The sequence below is a fragment of the Miniopterus schreibersii genome (genome assembly GCF_964146895.1).
Source record: "Miniopterus schreibersii genome assembly, chromosome: 18".
Classification (NCBI taxonomy): domain Eukaryota; kingdom Metazoa; phylum Chordata; class Mammalia; order Chiroptera; family Miniopteridae; genus Miniopterus; species Miniopterus schreibersii.
In genome coordinates this window covers 31,230,493-31,252,118 of record NC_138121.1, presented here as the reverse complement: position 1 = coordinate 31,252,118, position 21,626 = coordinate 31,230,493, and the positions used below count along the sequence as shown (strand labels likewise).

Genomic DNA, 21,626 nt, shown 5'->3' with positions numbered 1-21,626 from the left:
AATGACGGAATGGCACACATGGCCTCTGTAAAGTGACACCCTTCAGATACTTGGTGGCTTTTTGGATATGCATACCCTTGATGGCCTGGGCAGTTTCACTAGTGTTCTTAAAGTGAACACGAAGATTTGAACCTTTTGATTTGCATGAATTTGTGGGGGTCTCTGGGCCAAGTGAACAGTGAGGCATTTTCAGAGGTCACCTCTGGCCGCTCTCGGGAAGGGGAAGCTGAGAAGTTTCTTAAGGCAGCTGGCCTTAGAGCTCTTAGACATCTGTGGATTATAAAAGAACTTGGCAGGGTCACTTTTGAGAATAGCTGTGTAATGAATTGGCTTCCCCTTTTCGCATTCTCCAAAAGATGCAAATAAGATGGGCATCTGGTTTGGGGGACTTTTGGCTATTGCATAAGGCTTCTTATAACAGAACTCCAGCAATGTGAGATTATACATCGCTTCCTACCTTGAACCACATGCACAATAGGTAGCGGCATCTCCATTTCACAGAGGAAGAAACTGAGGCTCAGATAAGCTGGTGAACTCCGCCCAAGGTGGCTCGGCTAGTTCAGTAGAAGAGGCAGACCCCGGCTCCGACCCAGTGCACTCTTTGCAACAAGCTAACAGACTCTTCAAGCCCCTTCAACCCTCTTCAAAACTCTTCCAGGCTCTTCAACCCTCCTCCCCAAGCCCCATCCATGATGTGTTCTCCAGGTCCCGGTCCTACTCTGATTCCACAGACGGGAAATAGCTGATTGATTCTTTGAGGTAACATCGAGCCATTTTTATTGTGCAACTCTGTGCTTGTTACATGTTTGTGTGCACTGGTGTATGTCTCAGACCACCAGACCCCTGAGGGTGGGGCTACAGCCTCGAGATCCCCCCCGTGGGATGCCTCTCTCACGCAGAGGAGAAACCAGTGCCAGACAGTTCCTTTTTCTACCCCATTTACGTCCCATTCTCTGGACTTTGCTCCAGAGGCAGAAATTAGGTGTAAGATTAGTGAATGGGGCTATCAGAGTGGGGTGAGAGGGGGGTGTCAAGGGGTTGGGGAGGGAAAGAAGGAAAGCTAGCGAGCAGCTGATCCCCACTGGGATAGAGACAGTGGGGAGTGGGGTTTTGGAGGGGGTGGCAGATGGCTGGGGTGGGGCAGGGGGATATGTACAGCGCAGGCTGAGTGTTTAGATGAGTTTATGGGAGGGAAGGAGCATGGGGAAAGATCAGGGCCTGGCCTTTCGGATGGTTGTGGCTACCAATGCTGAGAGGGAAGACTGTCTCTGGGCCATGCCCAAAGGTCTCTGTACCGACTGGATGCAGTAATTGTGTGTGTGCGCATGCACACGTGTGCGCATGCATGTGTATGTGTATGCATGCGTGTGTGTGTGTGCGTGTGCATGCAAGGGGAGCCTGTGCAAGTTCTCAGCTGAGCAGCAGGAGCTGCAGGGGCCATGACTATCCTGTCCCCTACAGCCCCTGGGCACCTCCACCTCAGCCAGTTGGACCCATCAGTGCTTGAGGGTCACATATTCCACTCCTTCTTCTCTCAGAGGCCGCTCCCCGAACCCCAAGTGAACCAGCTCTGAGTAATGTATCCCGTCATCTTCTGCAACACCTGGAGTCACGTTCTCATAGTCGCCCTGAGAGAGCCACATCATGGTCAGCTGGGCTCATGGTCACCAGCCTCTGCCCCTCTCTCCTTCACTCCACTGGGGGATCAAAAGCCCGAGCAGGAGCACTCTTGTCCAGAAACTGGCTGCCGCTGGCATCTCAGATTGGGAGGTGCCTGCCCTGTGCTCAAGAGGCCCCCCCACTGCCCAGCCTTTGACACCACTGAGTCCTCCCAAGTGTCCCCATCTGGGACTCAGAGCTGGGGCCAGGGCCTCCACCGCCTCCCTTCCATAGCCCTGCCCTCTTACCACTTGACGCTTCTGAACCACAGAGTAAGTGACTGTGTCGTCCCTGTTTAGGGAAGGTCTCTGTCCCTCTGAGGTCCCTGCGTCCCTGAGAGGGGGGACAGATAGATGACCACAAATGAATCATTTCTCACGAACTCCTTCCTCCCCCGTTAGCTTCCCTAGACCCCAAGAGCACCCCAGCCTCTCAGCCTAATGCTCACAGTAGGAGCTGAGGTGTCAGATGAGTGAGCACCAGTCCTACCCTCAGTGATAGAGACTGACTCTGGGCATACATTCTCCTGGCTGAAGGGGCAGCTCCAGCTCCTGAGACCATTACTTACCCAAGGGGGCGGGTAATAGGAATGTGGTGCTGCCTGGCACGGGCTTGGCACAAAGATGGCAGGTGGGACATGGGCTTTTCCTCCCTCCCACCGCACTCCCAGGGTGCAGATGTCACCGTCCTGGTCCCCTCAGTACCCAGTCCTCGGTGTGTCCCCCATAGGAAAGCGCAGAGTAGCGTAGTTGATGGTATCGTCCGCCACGGGATTGTAGCAGCCCAGGGAGTGGGGGCCTTCCGACAGGGGGGCTCTTCTAATCTGCAAGGGAGACAAGGTCTCAGCTCGTGGCCCTCCTCTCCCCACCACGGTCCCCTCCCCTGCTGCTGGCTGCAGGGCTTCTCCAGGGGCTCTCCCTCCCCCCCACTCCCACGTCACTGGGTTTCTTTGCTTGACTGAAGGTCTGCCCTCCACTCCCTCTGTCTGCCACCCTACCTTTTTATTCCTCACAAAGAAGCTCTGCCCACTGGAATTTTCCTGAAGCCCTTGCTGGCTCTGAATTCTCTTCCAGCTAAGAAAGAAAGACCCGCTCTGTGAGGAGCAAGGGAATGGGGCAGGGCCCTGTGGAGTGGCAGCTGTGGCCTGCGGGCCGGGCCAGGCCAGGCCAGGACGGAGTAACTGGAGTCACTCCCTCGAATGGGCTGAGGGCGAGCAAGAGGGGGGACAGGAGAGAAGGACGGCAGCGTCAGGAGCTCACCTTCCCTGAATCTTGAATCCCAAGATTGTCAGGAGGAGGAGGGCCAGGATGAGCCCCAGCGCCAGGCCCACTCGCCTGCCGATGGTCTCCGGGCTGTCTGAAGGAGAAAGGAGGGCCCTCCGTGGATGCCGTTGTCTCAGTCACATGCCTGCCCACTCTGCCCTGGACAGTCGCCTGGTCTCTCCGTAGAGCCCTGTCCTTTCTCCTGCATGATCTCCTCCAGTGGGGAAACGATGCAGACAAAGAGGGAGAAGCCAGTCCCTGCCCTCTGGACCTGCCCAGGAGGCCCTGCTTTGTGACAGGCAGGGGCATACACAAAGCATGTAACCCTCATAAATGGGTACAACTTCTTCAGGGGGCACTTTGACCATACTATCAGGACTTCAAAAAACTGTCCTCTGGCCCAGCTATTCCATGTAGGAATTTCTCCTACAACTATCCCTGCAAGGGTGCCCCGAGCAGGAGACTACACACACCTTGAGGAGGGCACTGGGTAGTAAGTTAGGCAGCAGATACAGCACAGCCCTTAGGAAAAGAGGCAGGTCTCCAGGGTGTCTGCAAAGTGGAGAGCCAGGGAACCTGTTCTAATACAATGTGTTACAAGCTCAGGCTAATTCCTTTTAGTGTCGAGCCTTGCAGGCAATGATCCTCTAAATTTAAAGCCATAGCTCCACTCATAAATCTGAAAAAGTATAATAAATAAATATCTTCCCTATGTTTCCAGACTCTTTAGACACCCTGAATACACACTCTCCAAGTGGTGTTACGACATGGGGTGGGGGAGCTCAGGGTGTGTGGACATAGATATATAAGTGCAGGTTGTGCACACACAGAATTCTCCGAGGAGACGTAAACAGCTGCCAGCAGGGAAGGCTCCGAAGGAGGGGGCAGAGTCCTCAGGGAGCAAGAAAGGAGAGGTGTCTTCATTTCCACTATTTACCTTTTGTGCTGTTTTAGTTCTTTACCATGCACTCGTATGGTCTTTAAAAAACATGCACTTGCCAAGCTGGCTTGGCTCAGTGGTTGAGCGTCTACCTATGATCTAGGAGATCAAGGTTTGATTCCCTGTCAGAGCGCATGCCCAGGTTGTGGGCTGGATCCCCGGGGGAGGGAGAGGGGGGGTGTAGGAGGCAGCTGATCAATGACTCTCTGTCATCACTGACATTTCTCTCTCTCTCTCTCCCTCTCCCTTCCTCTCTCTGAAATCAATTTTTAAAAACATATTTAAAATTAACATAGAGAGACAGAGAGAGAGAGGGACCCAGTGGGAGCTCAGGATGTCTGGAAGGTGGAAGCAGCCTGCGAGGGATCCTCCTGGAGAGCCAGGAGAGACTGGGCGGGAAGGAGGGGAGCCAGGGGAGCTGGTGGAGCAGGGGGTGCCTTTGAGCACACAGGTTGGGCTGGCCGGACAGGCTAGGGAGAGAGAGGGGAGGAAGAAGGGGTACGTGGTCTGAAATGCACAGCCTTGAAGGAAAACCACGGGAGTGGCCAAGGCCAGAGAAGAAGAGGAGAAGGGGCCTTACAGTAGACAGTGAGGGTGCTGGGGGGTGACCGGTCCACACCCAGTCGGTTGGCCCCCTGGCACCAATAGGCTCCCGAGTGCTGGATTGTCACGGGATCCAATCTCAGCGTCTGATGTTCATGGTGCAGGTTTTGGTTATTCCCGTCAAACCAGCTGTAGCGGGAGACGGGAGGGTCGGCGTCACTCTCGCACGTCAGGACCACCTTCCTCCCCTCCATCACACTGCCGTTGGGGCTGATGGACACCCGCAGCCTCCGCGGTGCATCTGTGAGGAGAAGCGAGGTCAGGAGCCGGGTGGCCAGTTACCTGCCCCCCTCCGCCCTCAGCTGCAGCCACTCACATAGCACTCGGAGCACCCAGGCCTCGGACGTGCTCTGTCCCAGGGAGTTGTTGACCAAGCAGTTGTAATTTCCAGCATCTTCTGGCGAGACGGAGCCAAAGCTCAGTTCTCTCCCTTCCTTCAGAAAGATGCCGTTTTTCATCCAGAAGAAGCGGACGTCAGCGGGGAGGCTGCTTGAGAAGTCGCATCGCAGGAGGACTGGGTGCCCAGAGTGGATCTCAGAATGCAGGTCGATCGGCAGGATCTTGACACCTTTGGGGGCATCTGGGGAAGCAAGGGCCTCAGTCTGACCTCCAGGGTCCCGCTCCCTCTTCCTGTCCCCAGGACTTCCTCTCCCCTTGGTGCTGACCCCTGACTCTTATCCCTCAATTTTCTGTACATTTTCTGGCCCAGGGTCCAGCCTCCTCGCCCTTAGAGCTCCATATCCCACCTGAGCCACCTCCCAGATGCCCCTGCCCGGTCACTCACACTGGACCTGCAGGCTGACAAATGGAGCCCATGAACACCACTGGTTGCAGGCTGCACATCTGAGTGGGCTGGCATCCCAGGCAACTTCTGGAATCAGCAGCACCCCAGGTGTCAGCTCTTTCCAGGGGCCTTGGGGATGCCATCTATATGTGGTAACGCTGGGGTTACTGGAAGTATAGTTACAGGACAGGGTCACACTGTCTCCTTCTTGGATTGGTGTGGGGTTTTGAATCACTATGGTGACATTCTTGGGAGAATCTGGGAGAAATGAGAGAAATCAGTGAAGAAAAGTTAGCTGTTCATAATACCTTTCCTTCCTCTTCGCCATCTACCTGTCCCCTGCATCCACACAGTCCCTAAATTAACCACAGGAAGGCTCGCACGCCCCTCTTGCCTCTGTGTGAGGACAGAAACCCTGCCCTTCTTGTTTGGCCTGGCTGTGAGAGGCAGGTGCGGCGGTGAAGGGCACAGCTCTGGCAGAGAGCACGTGGTGCTGTGCGGGGGTCTTTGCAAGGGTCTGGGGCACACCGCTGGGTGGCCGCAGCATCAGTGCTAATAACAATTCACCACCACCACCACCACCACAATAGTAAAAGCACAGCTCTGGAGCCAGGCTGCCTCTCCCTGCCACTTAAAGCTGCAGACCTCAGCTTAAAGCTGCAGCCCTGCCCTTAAAGATGCAGGCCATGGGCTGCAGACCTCAGTTTACTCATCCGTCATTGAGGTCCTAAGAGTATCTAGCCTTGTAGAATTGTTGCCAGGACAAAATAAGACGATGCCCTTAGAGCGGTGTGGTGTGTGGTAAACACTCAACAAACAGGCGTCGCTGGGGCTGTCACACATGGGGCTGTCTAGAAGCTCAGGATTTGTGCATTCCGGTCAGCCTGTCTGGCCCAGACGATAAGGTTCCAGGGTCCAAAGATGAAAACTATAGATTCTCTTTGTCCTGGGCTCGACTCGGTGACAAGATTCACTGTGTTAAACAGGGTCTGATGATGGAGAGGTAATGACACATTTTGCCCCAGTTCTCCTCGAAAACTTCAGGACCCCTCCTGGGACTCAGCCACTGCTTAGTGACGCCAGGTCTCTGTGTCCCTCATGGGGCCCTGGTATCTCGCAGTTTATTCGTTCAACAAACATCTACTGAGCACCTACCACCAGCCAGGCCCTCTTCTGGCGCTGAGAATACAACTGTGATCAACAGCACACTTGCCCCAAGGAGCTCACATGTCAGGAGATCCTGGCTTCTGCTTGCTGTCCGTCCTAGGAACCCAGGGATGCCCTGAGCTCATCTGCCTTCCTCCACCACCCAAGAGGAGGAAGGTGGAAATCTCCTCCCTCTAGAGCCCCGAGGCTCTGTGACTACTCACATTGGACATCCAACTCAGCCTCCTGGCCAACTCCTCCAGTACCTAGACTGTTTTCTGCCGTACAGGAATAACTTCCAGCATGCTTGCGGAGAACCTTTGGGATCTGGAAGGTGTTGGTTGTCCCTCTTGACACTTCAATATTATTGTGATACCAGGTATAATTGGTTGGAGGAGGATTGGCCCCTGATATACAAGTCAGCGTTACTGTATTTTCCTCCTTAGCTGGTGAGGGGGAGATCTGAACCCTGGAAGGTTCCGGAGCATCTGGAAAAAGGGGCAGAGGCAAGTGGGGGAGTTGAGCAGAGGCCTCAGCTGTTGGCCTCTTAAGGGCCTTGGCTCCACCCTGCTAACTCCCTGCCTGCCCTTCCACAGTTCCCAGGAGGCTCACAGTGCACTTGGAGGACCACTTCTGACGTTGTTGAGCCTATATAATTGTAGGCCTCACAGTGATACATTCCACTCATCTGCTTGGTCGTGCTGAACAGAGTTAGCATGAGAGTCTTCTGTTCCCTCTGCAGTGTGTCCTGCCCTCTCAGGCGCTGTCCATCCTTGAACCAAGATAAAGCCTGGGCCTCCGGGTTACTGCTGATGATCTGGCACATCACGGTCACAGGGTCACCCTCTTTTACAATGACTACTTCAGGACTGACCTTCAACTTTGGGGAGTCTGGAGGAGCAGAGGGACAGGGAGGGAGGGAGGGGACAGGCAATTCTCAGAGGGTGTAAAGCTGTAAGAAGTTGCCAGGCTTTTCTTCTGATAAAGCAGTGGCCTGCATATAGCATGTAGGGTGTGCAGCCGCTCACTGTTCTGTTCCCCTTGTCAACAAGCGTGAGATGGCAACTGTCACCGCCTCCTAACTCCTGTGTCTGCTCCTCCCAGCCCCAGTCCCCAGAGGTCTGGTCTCCATCAGCAGCCAGCAGCACTCCTAATACTGTCAATCAGGCCTTGTCATTCCTTTGCTTGAAACCATTCAGTGGAGTCGACACTTAGAATAAAATTCAAAACCCGGACTATTACTCACAAGCTCAAGTGCACTGTGTCATTCCGGAGCTGGCAGGTCAGATTCTTGCTGTGGTTAGTCCATCATCCTTTGCTACACTGAGCCCCTCAGACATGGTGCCAAGCCTCTGTGGCCCCTTGCTTGTCACAGACACACCAAGTTCCTACCTCAAAACTTGGCCCTCACTCTTGCCTCTTTCTGGAATCTTCTCAAAAATATCTGCCTGCCTCAGTCCCTCCCTTCACTCAAGTCTCAGCTCAAGTTCACCTGCCTCACGAAGTCCCCCTCTCACTTCCTCTGTCCAAGCCCTGCTTTATTCTTTTTTCAACACACTTGGCACTACCTACTGTTATGTGCTCTATTTCTTTGTTGATTTCTTTATTGTTTGTCTTTCCCACTGCAATGCTAGCTCCACGTGGGCAAGAATTTTGCTCACTGCTGTCTCCCCTGCAACCATAAATAAGGCCTGGCACCTAGTAAGTTTGCAACAAATATCTATTGAACGAATGAATGAATGATATAAAAAAGTCCTTCACCCCCTAAGCAGATGATCCCAGAATCATGTTATTGCTTGATGATAGATTAAAATATTTTATTCTGTTGGACCAAAGCAGATGCTAAAGCGAATCCGTTTCCTGACATGCCAGGGCTCACAACAGGGATGGTGGAGGAGGGAACCCAACTCAGCCTGGACCATTCCCGTTCCAGGGGCCCGTAGACGGACTGTGCTCCCTTCTGTGGAGGCTCCTGCTACCCTGGGCGCTCACTGGGGTGTTGGGAGAAGAGGCCAAGTCCCTCATCCTGCCCATAGGAGCCCTGGAGAGACTCACGCTTCACATTTAGCTGCACGGTCTTCTGAGAGAGGAGCCCGTCCCCTGTGTCGTTCAGGAGCTGGCAGGTCAGAGCCTTGCCGTGGTGAGTCCACTGAGGCTGGAAAGTGAGCCGGCTGGAGGTGGAGACCATCTTGGTGGACAGGGAAGTGGAGAGGACAGAGGAAAGTGGCTCTGATCCCTCCAGGGCCCACTGCAGTTTGATCTGGTACTTGAAGCAGGCGAAATTCAGCTTGCAGGTCATAGTGACTTCCTGGAGCTCCCAGATTTCTCCGGGAAGCTCAATGTGAGGCTGAGAAGGCGTCTCTGCAAAAGAGTAGGGAGCCTGCTGGCAGCCTGGAGGACTGAGGGCCGCCGCACACTAGCCTCTTACCCCTGGCTGCAGACGCCCTGCCCGAGTCCCCTTACCAGTCCACCCACCTCTCGCCAGGCCTGCCTTTCTCTGTTAAATCACTTTTGCTCCCCCGAAGCACCCTCTGAAAGGTCTTGTGAGTGCTGAACCTCCTTAGGACTCACACGGCATATTTTGTACTTCCTCGGTTCTCACTCCCAAATGTTTGCTTTCTAAACATTTGCAAGATGGCACTCCCCACCGCCCCTACGTGAATTTCACCATTTTCTTAGCTTTGACGACAAGCCTGCTTTGTTTAACGGCCTCACTAGTGGAGGCACCCCAAGCAGCGTTCCTTTAGGGGGTCCCTGTAGTGAGCAGGACTGGGGCAGCCAATCCCAGCTCTCCTGGGCCCAGGCCTGCAGACTGCAGGGTCCAAAGCTACATATCTTACCCCAAACACAGGGCTGCCTAGACCACCCACTGAAGAGAGGCTATAAAACCAGCGAGCATGTGCCCTGAGGTGAAGGCCCCAGCCCTGTGATTATTCCACTCCCACGCCCACGAGTGTGTCACTTAGCTGTGAAGGGCCAATTAGAATGAATCACCAGCATTAACGCATTGCAAGATTTTACTTAAACATCTAGAGTTTTATCTCCTCTTGTAAAATCAGGTACCCTGGCATTCCGATTCCAGAATGGGCAGGATCTGGTGGCAGGTGGGTTGCTCGAGGGGGAAAAGCGCTCATGCTCCAAATGCCCACAGCCTATTGTCTTGTGCTGCTCAAGTCATTCACTGGCCCCCTGCTTGCGGCCCCTGTCCCAGGAGTCGGCGTTTCCCACTTCCCTCCTTGCCTGAGCCCCAAGCAGGGGACACCCCCCCCCCCAGGGCCTTACTGGAGACTTGGAGGGACATTATCTCCATCCATTTGCCAGCCTCCGATACCATCCTCAGCCCCAGCTGACCATGGTCTTGGGCTTGGACAGGGTTGATGAGTAGGGTGCAGTTGGATGTGTCGTCTCCCAGGAATTGTACCCTTTTCTGATGGACAGGCATCTCCAACTTTGTCTTCTTGTAGAGGACTGTCCCTGTGTACTCCTTGGTTTTTTCGTCAAATGTAGAATTGTGGTACACAGTCAGGTTTTTCAGGGTATTTTTATTCCCTGGGATTGTGTAGCGGCAGGGAATCCAGAAGCAGCTCCCCTCCCAGGCGTAGAGGGTGGCCGGGTGCTCAACCTTCCAAATTTGTGAGTCAGAAAGAGCCAAGTATTCTGGAACCCACCACAGTGATCAGAAAGCATTATTGAGGGGCATGGAGAGCTTTCAGAGGTGTAAAGAATCCCCTCTGAAGAGAGAGGGAGACACACACACACACAAAGAAAGCAGCACATATACACGTGCCCACTGCCTGTCCCTCCCCTACCCCACATTTGCTCTTCTCTGCCCCAGATCTTTCCTCCTCCCCCAGCCCCACAGTCACCCCAGAACCCAAGCACCAGCCCAGGCCACAGTCCTTACCGAGGAGCAGGAGCCAGGGGCTGAGGAGACGCATGGTGATGTATCTAGGTGGGAGCCTGGGGTGGAGAGAGTGTGTCTGAGCCACCTGGTCGCTTACTTCTTCCAGATGGCTTTTCTTGCTCACCCACTGAGCTCCGACCCCTTGCCCCTGATCCTGGGAAGCCCACGTCTGGCTGCGTGGTGGGATGCAGGGCTCTGGATGCACATGGGCTTCCCTGGTATCCAGGCCTCTCGCATCAGCCTGCACGCCCTGCTGGGCTGGCCTCTCTTCCAGCGCTCCTTCTGTTCTCCCATCCATCCACCCATCCACGACGATAAACATCCTGCCCAGCTCTCAGGCTTTGAGTCGCACCAGACGACAGCACCGCAAGTGCCTGGCCCTGGGAAACTTGGAGCTCGCCTTGGGGGCAACTAGTGAAGGGTTTTACATAGGGGAGAGACATGGCCAAAACTTGATTTCAAAGACTAGGAAAAAATAACTGTAAAACCAATAATTAAGCATGATATAAGGAGAACATTTAAAGGGGTCTGAAAGGACTTAGGAAAAAGATGCTTCCAGGGGCTGGGTAGGTGGTCCTGGGTCTAGCCAATTGCTGCCCAGTGGGAATGTGGGCTCAGCACTGCCTGATCTTCCACTGTTTTAGGAGAAATAAGAAGCCAGATTGCCCTGTGAAATGCCCTGCTTTCAAACAAATGAACAAGCATCCTGTCTGTGGACCTGAGACAGTCCAAGGGCTGCCAATGTGCAACTGCTTCTCTCTCTTCTCCGCCCCCATGCCCCCCCCCCCCCCCCCAGCGAGCTGGCCCACCACCTTACTATACTTTTACAAAGTTACATTTACATAGAGTTAAATTTAAGTCCCAATTTGCATGGCTGTGCCCTCAGTGCCATCCCCTGGGAGCCAGGCAGGATGTGTTCACAGAGTGTGTCTCCGTTCTCAGCACAGATCCGTGCCCCTCCCACCCGCCCTGCAGACATTTCCCATGCATCAGTGTCCCCACCCACCCACCAGCTGTGTGGCTCCTGCCAAAGGCTGTTGTGTATCCAGTACCTGGTGTGGGGAAAGCTAAGCTGCTTGCTGAGAGCAGGAAAGGGTCTGTCCCCAGGCGTAGTGGCTGTGCTGGCCTGGCCCAGGCAGGGAGTAGGGTCTTATAAGAGGTCTGAACTGGGGCAGTCTCTCCACGCAGAGCCGACACCAGCAGGCTCTGCAGGTGTTACACACAAAAAAGTCTCCAAGGTCAGATCCATTTGAGAGAAGCTGGGTTTAAAGAAGTTCAATAAGACACTTCGCTGCAGGTCTTTTCAGACCCTTCAGTTATGGTCACTGGATGCCCAAGAGGGAAGAATGAACTACTGGAGACTAGTCTTTGCAGGAATGGACTACTGGAGTCTAGTCTTTGCATCTTTGCTCACCAAGCCCAGCAAGAGAGATGCTCAAAGGCAAGTTTCTACAACCTGCTGTAACACAGCAAGAGAGGGAGGGGGTCCCCACTGTACTACCAGCCCCAAGAATTGTGCCTGGAACACAGTAGCTGCTCCATACTTGCTTCTTAAATGCAAAAGAAAACAAAATAGTTTTTACCTGTTTCCTGGTGTCTTCCCTCTTCAGAGATCCTGGCAGCATCTGAGAGTGAAAGGAGAAGCACAGCAAAACCTCCAATAACTGATTTTCACCCTCTTTGGCCACACCTCCTGCCTCTCTGTGGCCCTGAGGTTGACAGAGGCCTGGCGATCTGCGGAGTGGGGGAAAGGGGCAATGAGGGGGATATGGGCTTGGCGTCAGGTCAGTCGAATATCTAGGGTGAGTTTTTTTGCCTCAGTGTATGGAGTTTCTCCATCAGATGAGTTTCAGAGGGGGCTCTTCCACGACTTCCCCTCCATCCAGCTCTTAGGTAACTCTAATGACTCAATCCAAGCAGATTAGAACTGCCAGGCTGCTGAAAAAGGCACAGGTCAACTTGGAAGTATTTGTTGTTTAGTTTTACCATCCAATTGTTCTCATTCCAGTTACTTTCCCTCCGTAGGCTTGAAAAGTGGGGAATCTGACCCTGACATTGACGTCTCAGCAGCCCCCAGGGGTTGAGAAAGAGCCCAGGGATATCAGAAAGGAAGAAGGTAACTATGTGAAGCCTTATTAAACCGGCCGGTGTTGAAACTAAAACCTCACTGCTTTTATCAGATGTCTAGTGTGCGAGTGTTTGAGACCAGAGCCGGACAGCAGGCAAGCCACGCAAAGCCTCCAGATGATAAGGGAAGCTTCTGAGAAATCTGCACTCTGGCCCTTTCATATTCTACTGACTGCTGGGCATTAAGAAGGAAATAGAGAGAGCGAGGGACAAGTTCTTCAAAAAGCAGTGATGTTCTGAGAGGTCCTAGCTACCCTCGCTGCAGCAGCTTTGCTGCAAGAACTTTTGCCACAAATGTTTTTGCCACATAACTACTAAGGCAATTTTGCCATAAAAAAAGATAAAATCATGAAAAATAAACGAGAAATATTAAAAATAAAATGAAGCATAAGAAAATTAAGACTTTATTAAGAAATACAAAACATTTGAATACATTTAAAATATATGTAGATTCATAGCCACACTATGCAAATAACTGACTTTATTTTGTACCTAAGCACTTGTCATTGTTTTGTGGGAAATGTGGGTTCAATTCTGTGCCCTCAAAGAGAGTCCTTGGCCTCCTTTTTCCTCCTAGTGTAGCGTGTTTCAAAACAGGAAACCAACTTTTGTGGCAAATTATCTCCTGGAAGAATTGTTAACTATTTTAAGACCAGCACCATGTTTCCTCATCACTGTACAGACCACTGTGAGAGCTAAGATTTATTTATAATACAGAAATGTGAGTAATTATGAAAACTTTGTCAATGGAGAAATGAAACCAAACAAACAAATAAAAACACCAACTGTCAATCAGTTACTTATTTTTTTTTACAATGCTTGATTGATTAGTCAATAAAGAAATGAAACCAAACACACACACACACACAAACTGTCAGCCAATTATTTTATCTTTTTATGGCAAAACTGCCTTATGGTCAATTAGTTATGCGGCGAAGATAGTATGGCAAAAATACCGGACACAGTTCTGGGAAGATGGGGTAGGTGTACTTTCCCCTATTTCTTCTTCTAAGTACAACTAGAAACCCCGGGCATTATAAAACAGTCATGGGAAGACTGAAGGGTAGAAAGAAAGCACACTGGTTAGGGACCCCAGGACCTGAGGAATGATATGGCAGCGAATCCCATGGGTTTTCTCTTTGCTTCATATATCCCAGACTGAATTCTGGAGAAGCCAGCAACTGGAAATACCAACGGGCACAGACCAAAAAAGTTTCAGCAAAATCTCGCCCTTCTAGCCAAAGAGCCAGGAAAGGGGCAGTGTAGACAGAAATCTTTCAGGCAATAACTGCTCGACTCCAGGAAAACCTGAAGCCTCACCCCCACCCCCTGACAGCAAAGGCTGAGTGGGGAGCCTAGACTTCTGTAGCCCAGATCCTCAGGCCACCCCCTTGTACCCCACCTAAGTGGTGCCAGAGGGGGCTGAGGTGAGTCTGGAGCTGGGCCCTCATCTCCACTGGGCTCACCCGCCCCACAGTGTCAGTGGGGACCCCATGGGGAGCCTGAACTTCCACCGCCCTCTGTGGTGATGAAACATTCCTCCCCTCCTCGCTGGAGCGGTGTGGGAGGCCTAGTGGGCAGTCAGGGCTCCCACCTCCTACGGTGGAATCTGTGTGGGAGCCACATGGTCGCCCTAATAAAGTACACCTCCCCCTCCCAACTAGGGCGATAATAGCGGGGAACCTGAACTCCCACCCCTGTCCAACAATAACAAGGAACCTTCACCCGCCGAGGCCAAGGGAGGCTGAATGGAGAATCTGGGCTTCTCCCCTAGTGATGGGGCCCCACTTCATTCCACTGGAGCCGTGCCCGGGACGCTGGCTATAGCACAGATTTAAGACCCAGTCCTATAACATAATGCCCCAAATTCCAGGTTTCAATCGAAAAATCACTTGTCATACTAAGAAACAGGAAAGTTCTCACACTGAATGAAAAAAGATGACCAACAGACACGAATGCCAAGCTGATGCAGATGTTAAAATTATCTGACACAGATTTTGAAGCAGCCATCATAAAAATGCTTCCGTGAGCAATTGCAAACATGCTTGAAACAAATGAAAAACCAGAAAGTCTCAGCAAAGAAACAGAAAATATAAAGAGAGCTAAAAGGAAATTTTAGAACTAAAAAATGTATTAACTGAAATAAAAACCTTAACCAATGGCTCCACAGCAGAACGGAGAATATAGAAGAAAGAATCAGTGAAATGGAACATAGAATAATAGATAGTACCCAATTTGAACAACTGAGGACAAATAGACAGAAAAAAATGAACAGAGCCTCAGGGACATGTGTGATTATAAGATCTAATATTCATGTCACTGGAGTCTCATAAAGAGAAGAGAAAGAAGGTGGGGCTGAGAAAGTATTCAAAGAAACAATGGCTAAAAATGTCCATAATTTAAAGGACACAAGCAAACAAAATCATATCTACAAATTCAAGAAGCTGAGAGAATCCCAAATAGGATAATCCCAAAGAAATCCATGCCCAGACACACGAGACAAAGAATCTCGAAAGCAGCCACAAAGGACTGACACGACACCTATAGGGAGAAAGCCCCTTCAAGTGATGGTAGTTTTCACATCAAAAACCAAGGAGGCCACAAGGAAGTGAAACAACATTTTTTGGGTATTGAAAGAAATTAACCATCCACCCAGAAACCGGTACCTATGAAAACTATCCCTCAGGAAGGAGGGGAAATCAAGATATTCTCAGACGAAAGAAAAGTAACAGAATTGTTAACCAAAAGAGACCTACTTTTAAAAAATGCTAAAAGGCCCAGCCGGGCGTGGCTCAGCAGTTGAGCATCGACCTAGGATCCAGGCGATCGGGGTTCGATTCCCGGTCAGGGCACATGCCCGGGTTGCGGGCTGCATCCCCAGGAGAGGGCCTGCAGGAGGCAGCCGATCAGTGACTCTCATCATTGATGCTTCTCTCTCTCTCTCCCTCTCCCTTCCTCTCTCTAAAATCAATAAAGACATATATTTTTTTAAATGCTTAAAGAAATTCTGTAAACATAAAGAAAATGATTTTTTTTTTAAAGAATCTGGGAACATCAGAAAGGGAAGCGAGAACATGGAAAGACAAACCTATGGGTAAAGACAATAGACTTTTCTTCTTGAGTTTTCTAAATTGTGTTTGACAGTCAGAGAAAAACCTTTAACACTGTGTAATGCTGTCCTCAGTGTATGTAGAGGGAATATTTGAGACAATTATATTAGAAGCAAGAAAGGGTAAAGGGATGTAAAGGGAGGTAAGGTTTCTACACTCCACTTGAACTGGTAAATGTTGAAACCAGTAGACTGATTAGTAATATATAATGTAATAGAGCAACCACTAAAAAAGCTATATGATGTGACATACTAAAAAGCACTATAGAGGAATAAAAATGGAAGTTTAAAAATTGCTTGAGGAATCCATAAGAAGGTGGGAAGAGAGAAATTAAAAACAGAGAAAACAGGAAGTAAAGTGGCAGACTTAAGCCTTAGCATTAAGTAATCGCATTAAATGTAGAAAGTGTCCAAATACAGAAGTGAAAAGACAGAGATTGACAGAGTGGATGAAAAACATGACCCAACTATATGCTGTCTATAAGAAAATAATTATAAATATAATTATGTAGGTAAGATAAAATAATATTATATAAAAGGTATACCATGCAAACATTATTGAAAAGAAAGTAAGAGTGGCTATATTAATAACAGATAAAGAAGACTGCAGAACAAGGAAAATTACCAAAGCCAGAGAAGGATATTTTATAATAAGGAAGAGTCAATCCTAAATGTCTACGCACCAAACAACGGAACTGCAAAATATGTGAACAAAGACCAATAGCAATGAATGGAGAAACAGACAAATTTGCAGTTATAGTTGGAAATTTTAACACTCCTCCCTCAACAATTGACAGACCAACTAGACCAAACAATCAACAAGGATACATAAGAGCCCAACACCACCCTCAACCAACGGGGTCTAATTGGCATTTGTAGAAGAAAGTAACCATGAAGTTCAAAATCTCCAAACACTTGGAAACTAAACAACATACTTCATAATAAGCTATGGGTCAAAGAGAGAATCTCAAGGGAAATAAAAATACATTGAGCTAAAAGAAACTGAAAATAGAACTTATCACAATCTGTGGGACAGGACAAAGCACTTGAGGGGAATGAATAGTAGTAAATGCTTACAGTAAACGAAGAAAAGTTTCAAATCAATAATATAAGATTCCATCTCCAGGAACTAGAAAAGTAAGAGGAAAAAAAAAAACCACACAAGCATAACAAAGAAAATCATAAATATAAAAACAGAAATCAATGAAACAGAAAACAAAAGTAATAGAGAAGAGAAAATATCTGGTTCACTGAAAAGATCAACAAAATTGACAAACGTCTAGCAAGACTGACAAATTTAAAAAAGAGAGAAGACGAATTGCTCATATTAAGAATGAAGCAGGTTGTTATCACTACAGACCCTGTAAACATCAAAAAGATAATAAGGAACATTCTCCACCCACATAAATTTGACAATTTAGTTTATATGGATCAATTCATCGAAACGTACAAACTACCACAATTCACTTAATATGAATTAGACAACTTGAATAGCCCTATAACTACTAAAGTAATTTAAAGCCTGAAAAAAAACCTCTAGGCCCATATATTCTACTCAACATTTACAGAACACCAATTCTACATAATCTCTTCCAGAAAATAGTAGAGGGAATGCTTGTCAGCTCATTCTATGAAACCAGTATTACCATGAAGCCAAAAAAGAAAAAAAAGCACCCAACCAAACAAAGATAGTACAAAAAAAAAAGACTGACAGACATTCCTCATAAATATAGATGTAGAAATCCTTAACAAAATATTAGCAAATAGAATCCAGTAATGTATAAAAAGAATTATACACTCTCACCAAGTGTATTATTCCAGGGATGCGGGGCTGGTCCAATATTTGGAAAGCAGTTAATGTAATCTCATGTTAATAGGGAAAAGGGAAAAAAATCACATGATTATATAAATTGTTGCAGAAAATAAATTTGGTAATATTCAACACCCATTCATGATTAGAACTCTCTGAAAACCACAGCACTGAAAGATCGAACACTGTCTCCCCTAAGACTGAGAACAAGGCACCGATGTTCACTTCTCACCATTCCTATCCGAGATAGTACTGGAACTTCTAGACAACACAGTTAGGTAAAGAAGGTAATAAAAAGCGTATAGATCTGAAAGGAAGAAATAAAACCATCCCTATCTGCAGATAACACAATGTTCTATGTAGAAAATCCCAAGGAACCTACACAAAAATTCTCAAACTAATCAGTGAGTTCAGCAAAGTTGCAGAATGCAAGTTCAACACAAAAATCAGTCACATTGTTTGTACTAACAACGAACATATAGAAACTGAAATTTAAAATACAATTCCATTTATAATGGCTTAACAGAGAAATACTTAGGTGTAATCAGTCCAATAAAGCACATATAAGATTTGCATACTGAAAAAAAAAGATTTGCATACTGAAAACTACAAAATATTGCTGAAAAAATCAAAGAAGACCTAAATAAATACCATGTTAGTGAACTGGAAGACTAAACATAGTAAAGCTGTGATTTTCCCCCAAATTTCTATATGATTTAATCCAATTACTGTCAGAACCCCAGAAAGATTTTTTTTGTAGTTATGAACAAGATTATTCTAAAGTTATACAGAAAGACAAAAGAACTAGAATAGAAAATATTTCTGAAAAAGAAAAATAAAGGGGGAGGAATCACTGCCTGATTTCTAGGCTTAGTATGGAGTAATATACGGTACTCAAAGCTGTGTGATCTTGGGGGGGGTGGTATAAACATATAGATCAACTGAACAGACTAGAGAACCCAGAAACAACCCCACACAAGAATGGCCAACTGATTTTTGATAAAGGATCAAAAGCAATCCAGAGGATGAAAGATAGTGTTTTCTTTTTCATTTATTTTATTGTTGAGAGTATTACAGATGTCCCCCATTTCCCCCTCTTTGCCCCCCTCCACCCATCTCCCCCCCACCCCAGACCTTCACCTGTCTGTCTGTGCCCATGGGCTATGCGCATATGCTTGTAAGTTCTTTGGTTAATCTGAAGGATAGTCTTTTCAACAAGCCGTGGCCAGCAATTGGATATCCATAGGCAAAACACGAACCTCAACCTAAACCTCACACTTTATACAAAAATCAACTCAAAGTGGATCCTAGATTCACATGTGAGACATTAAATTATAAACTTTAGAAGGTAACACGGGAGAACATTTTGGGGCTTGGGCCTGATAAAGTGCTCTTAGACATGTGACCAAAAGCATGACCTCTAAAAATCAATAAATTGGACTTCATCAAAAGGAATCTTTCCTTTTTTGCTCTGTGAAAAACCTTTTTAAGAGAATGAAAAGATAAACTACAGACTAGGAGAAAAATATTTGCACACCACGTATCTGACGAAGGACTCAGAATGAGTATATAAAGAACCCTCGAAACTTAACATTAAATTTAAAAAATCAAGCCATCCAGTCAGAAGATGGGCAAAAGACATGAAGAGACATTTCGTGGGCGAGAATATACAAATTGCAAATAAGTACCTGAAAAGGTGTTTAACATCACTAGTTATTTCTGAAATGCAAATCAAGACCATGATAAGATATCACTACATACCTATTAGAAAAACAGCTACAATAAAAAATAATGACACCACCGAACGCTGGTGAGAATGCGGTAAAACTGAATCAACAATACATGACTGAGGGGACTGTATACGGCAGAGCCACTCTGAAAAATAGTTTGTGAGTTTCTTGAAAAACCAACAAAATACTCCTACCACATGATTCAACAATTGCACTCCTAGGCATTTATCCCCAAGACATGAAATCTTACGTCCACCCAAAAACCTGTGCACGATTGTTCATGGCAGCTTTATTTGTAATAGCCTCAAACTGGAAACAACAGACATGCTCCTCACTATAATCCATCCAGGGAGCGCCACGGAGCAGGAACAAGGAGCAGAGCAATACATGCAGCAACCTGGGCGATTCTGAAGGGCATTGTACTGAGTAAAAAAAGCCAATCTCAAAGGGTCCCAGAGCGAATGATTCCTTTTATGTAATATTCTTGAAATGACAAAATGACAGAGATGGAGAACAGATTACTGGATGCCAGGGGTTATGGATAGTGAGGGAAAGGGAAGTGCATGTGACTACAGGGAGATCTTTTGTGGTAACAAAATGGTTTTGTAACCTTTAAAATATATATATATATATATATATATATATATATATATATATATATGTTTTTATTAATTTTAGAGAGAGGAAATGAGAGGGATAGCGATAGAAACATCAGTGAGAGAGAGAGAGACATCAATCGGCTGCCTCCTGCACCCCCCTTCTGGGAATCAAGCCAGAAGCCCAGGCATGTGCTCTGACCGGGAATCGAACTGGTGACGTCCAGGTTCATGGGTCAAAGTTCAACCACTGAGCCACACTGTCCTGTCTGGTTCTGTATCATGATTGCAGCGGCGGTTCCACGCATTTAGATGTGTGATAAAAGGACTGACAACTACACACATACATTGGACCAATGCCAAATTCCTGGTTTTGATTTTTTTCACTATAATTATGTAAGAAATGACCATGGGAGGAAGCTGGGTGGAGGACACATCGGGCCTGTTTTCTTTGCAACTTCCTGTGCCTATAATTATTTCAAAATGAGAAGTTAAAAAATGAGACAGCCATCCCAATGGGGGCTTCAGGCTGGGGGACAGGGTTCCAAAGGTTCTTCAGCGGAGGACCCACTGGGGACTTAAATCCCCACTCATCACCACGAAGGAGTGTCTGAGGCCCCTGCTGGCACAGCTCCAGGCTTTCCTCACTGTCCTGTAACAGGAGGAAACCGGGCAATAGGCCCATGAATGTGCCTTGATTTCTGGAGGCCTAGGGCTGCTTGAAGAAGGTAAGGGTGGGGGAGCAGAATTCCCGAGAACAGCAGCTTTGGCGCCTTCGCTCTTCCTTCCAAAGGGGTAGATGAGCTCCGTTTGGGGTGACTTGACTCTCACCACTCCACCCCCACCAAGGAAGCGATGGGGCCAGGCAACTAGGCCACTGAGAGGCCTGGGCTCTCACCCTCTCCTGGCTGTGTGGCCCTCTGAGCTCCCTGCTCAAGACTGAAAGATGGAGATAATGATAGCGCCTTCCTCACAGGGTCGGTCAGGTCACACTCGTGATGCCGCACGCACAGCATATGACCAGCACATGGTAAGCAGGCCCGGGTTCAAATTCTGGTCCTGCCACTTGTCAGTTTCCTTCCTAATGGTGATGCTGATATGGGCAGTACTGACTTCACGGGCGTGCTGTGAGAAGTCACCTGAAGTGCTTTCAGGGTTGCCCGCATGGCATGAGCTCTCTGTGAAAGTGGGCTGTCACTTATTGTCAATCAAGCACATCACTTACTCTGCTTGACCCACACACTCCATCGTGACCTTGAGTCACACACTTGTGGCTTCTCAACCCTAGCCTGAGCTTCACAGAGAGGCCCTCTGAGACCAAACTGTTGTTACCCTCCCACTCCCCAGGAAGTTGGGAACCTCAGGCAGACCAAGCTCTGGGGGTGAGAAGGGGCCTTCTGCTTGGCTGCAGCCCAGCCAGCGAGCTGAGGTTGTCACCTCCTGCTCAGGGAGCAGGCTGGAGCTGAGAGTGAGGTGGGTGGAAAGAAGGCTTGGAGCTTTGCTACAGCAGTGCTGTGAGAACCCAACCCGGGCCCAGGGGAGGGCACTGAGCAGCCAGCCAGACCTGGGGCCCTTTCCCCACTGAGAATGAATGACGGAGCTGCTGCCCAGGCATGGTCCTCAGGACAAGGTCATCTCAGCCACGAGTGACCTGGGAGGGTGGTGGGAGGAGAGGGACAAAGGTCTGTGTTGCCCTGACCCTGGCCTGGTGCCTGAGTGTCCTCCCTCCTGCACCGGATGGCTTATCCCTCCCAACAGATGGGACATGAGATCTGCTCACCCCTGTTCCAGCCCGCAGACCTCATCCTGCGCGTGTGCCCTCGTCACTCTAAGTCTCTGGGTTCTGACTCTTCTTCAGCTTAGATATTCCCATGGAAGGGGTGCCATCAGGGCTTCCTGACCTTGACCATGGCCAGAATAGAGCGCGCTTGTGTTGTTCACTGGATGTGCTCCCTC

General features: G+C 48.7%; 1 protein-coding gene across 2 annotated transcripts; it reads right to left on the bottom strand.

The window, feature by feature from the left end:
- Window positions 1-1,176: 1,176 nt before the first annotated feature.
- Window positions 1,177-21,597, bottom strand: CD22 (CD22 molecule). 2 transcript variants are annotated; one of them, XM_081119535.1, is made up of 15 exons: window positions 21,451-21,597; window positions 11,882-11,923; window positions 10,299-10,354; window positions 9,677-9,878; window positions 8,450-8,755; window positions 7,007-7,285; window positions 6,619-6,882; window positions 5,249-5,506; window positions 4,781-5,044; window positions 4,442-4,705; window positions 2,919-3,015; window positions 2,657-2,732; window positions 2,364-2,482; window positions 1,908-1,992; window positions 1,177-1,628 (listed from the first exon to the last, which is right to left on the bottom strand). In XM_081119535.1, the coding sequence occupies exons 1-15, from the start codon at window positions 21,473-21,475 to the stop codon at window positions 1,497-1,499; spliced, it is 2,469 nt and encodes an 822-aa protein (XP_080975661.1). In that variant the 5' UTR covers window positions 21,476-21,597; the 3' UTR covers window positions 1,177-1,496. The 2 variants fall into 2 exon arrangements, with proteins under 2 accessions (XP_080975661.1, XP_080975660.1); XM_081119534.1 differs by lacking the exon at window positions 21,451-21,597 and having other exon boundaries at window positions 9,677-10,051; window positions 11,882-11,976.
- Between the last annotated feature and the right edge of the window lie 29 nt (window positions 21,598-21,626).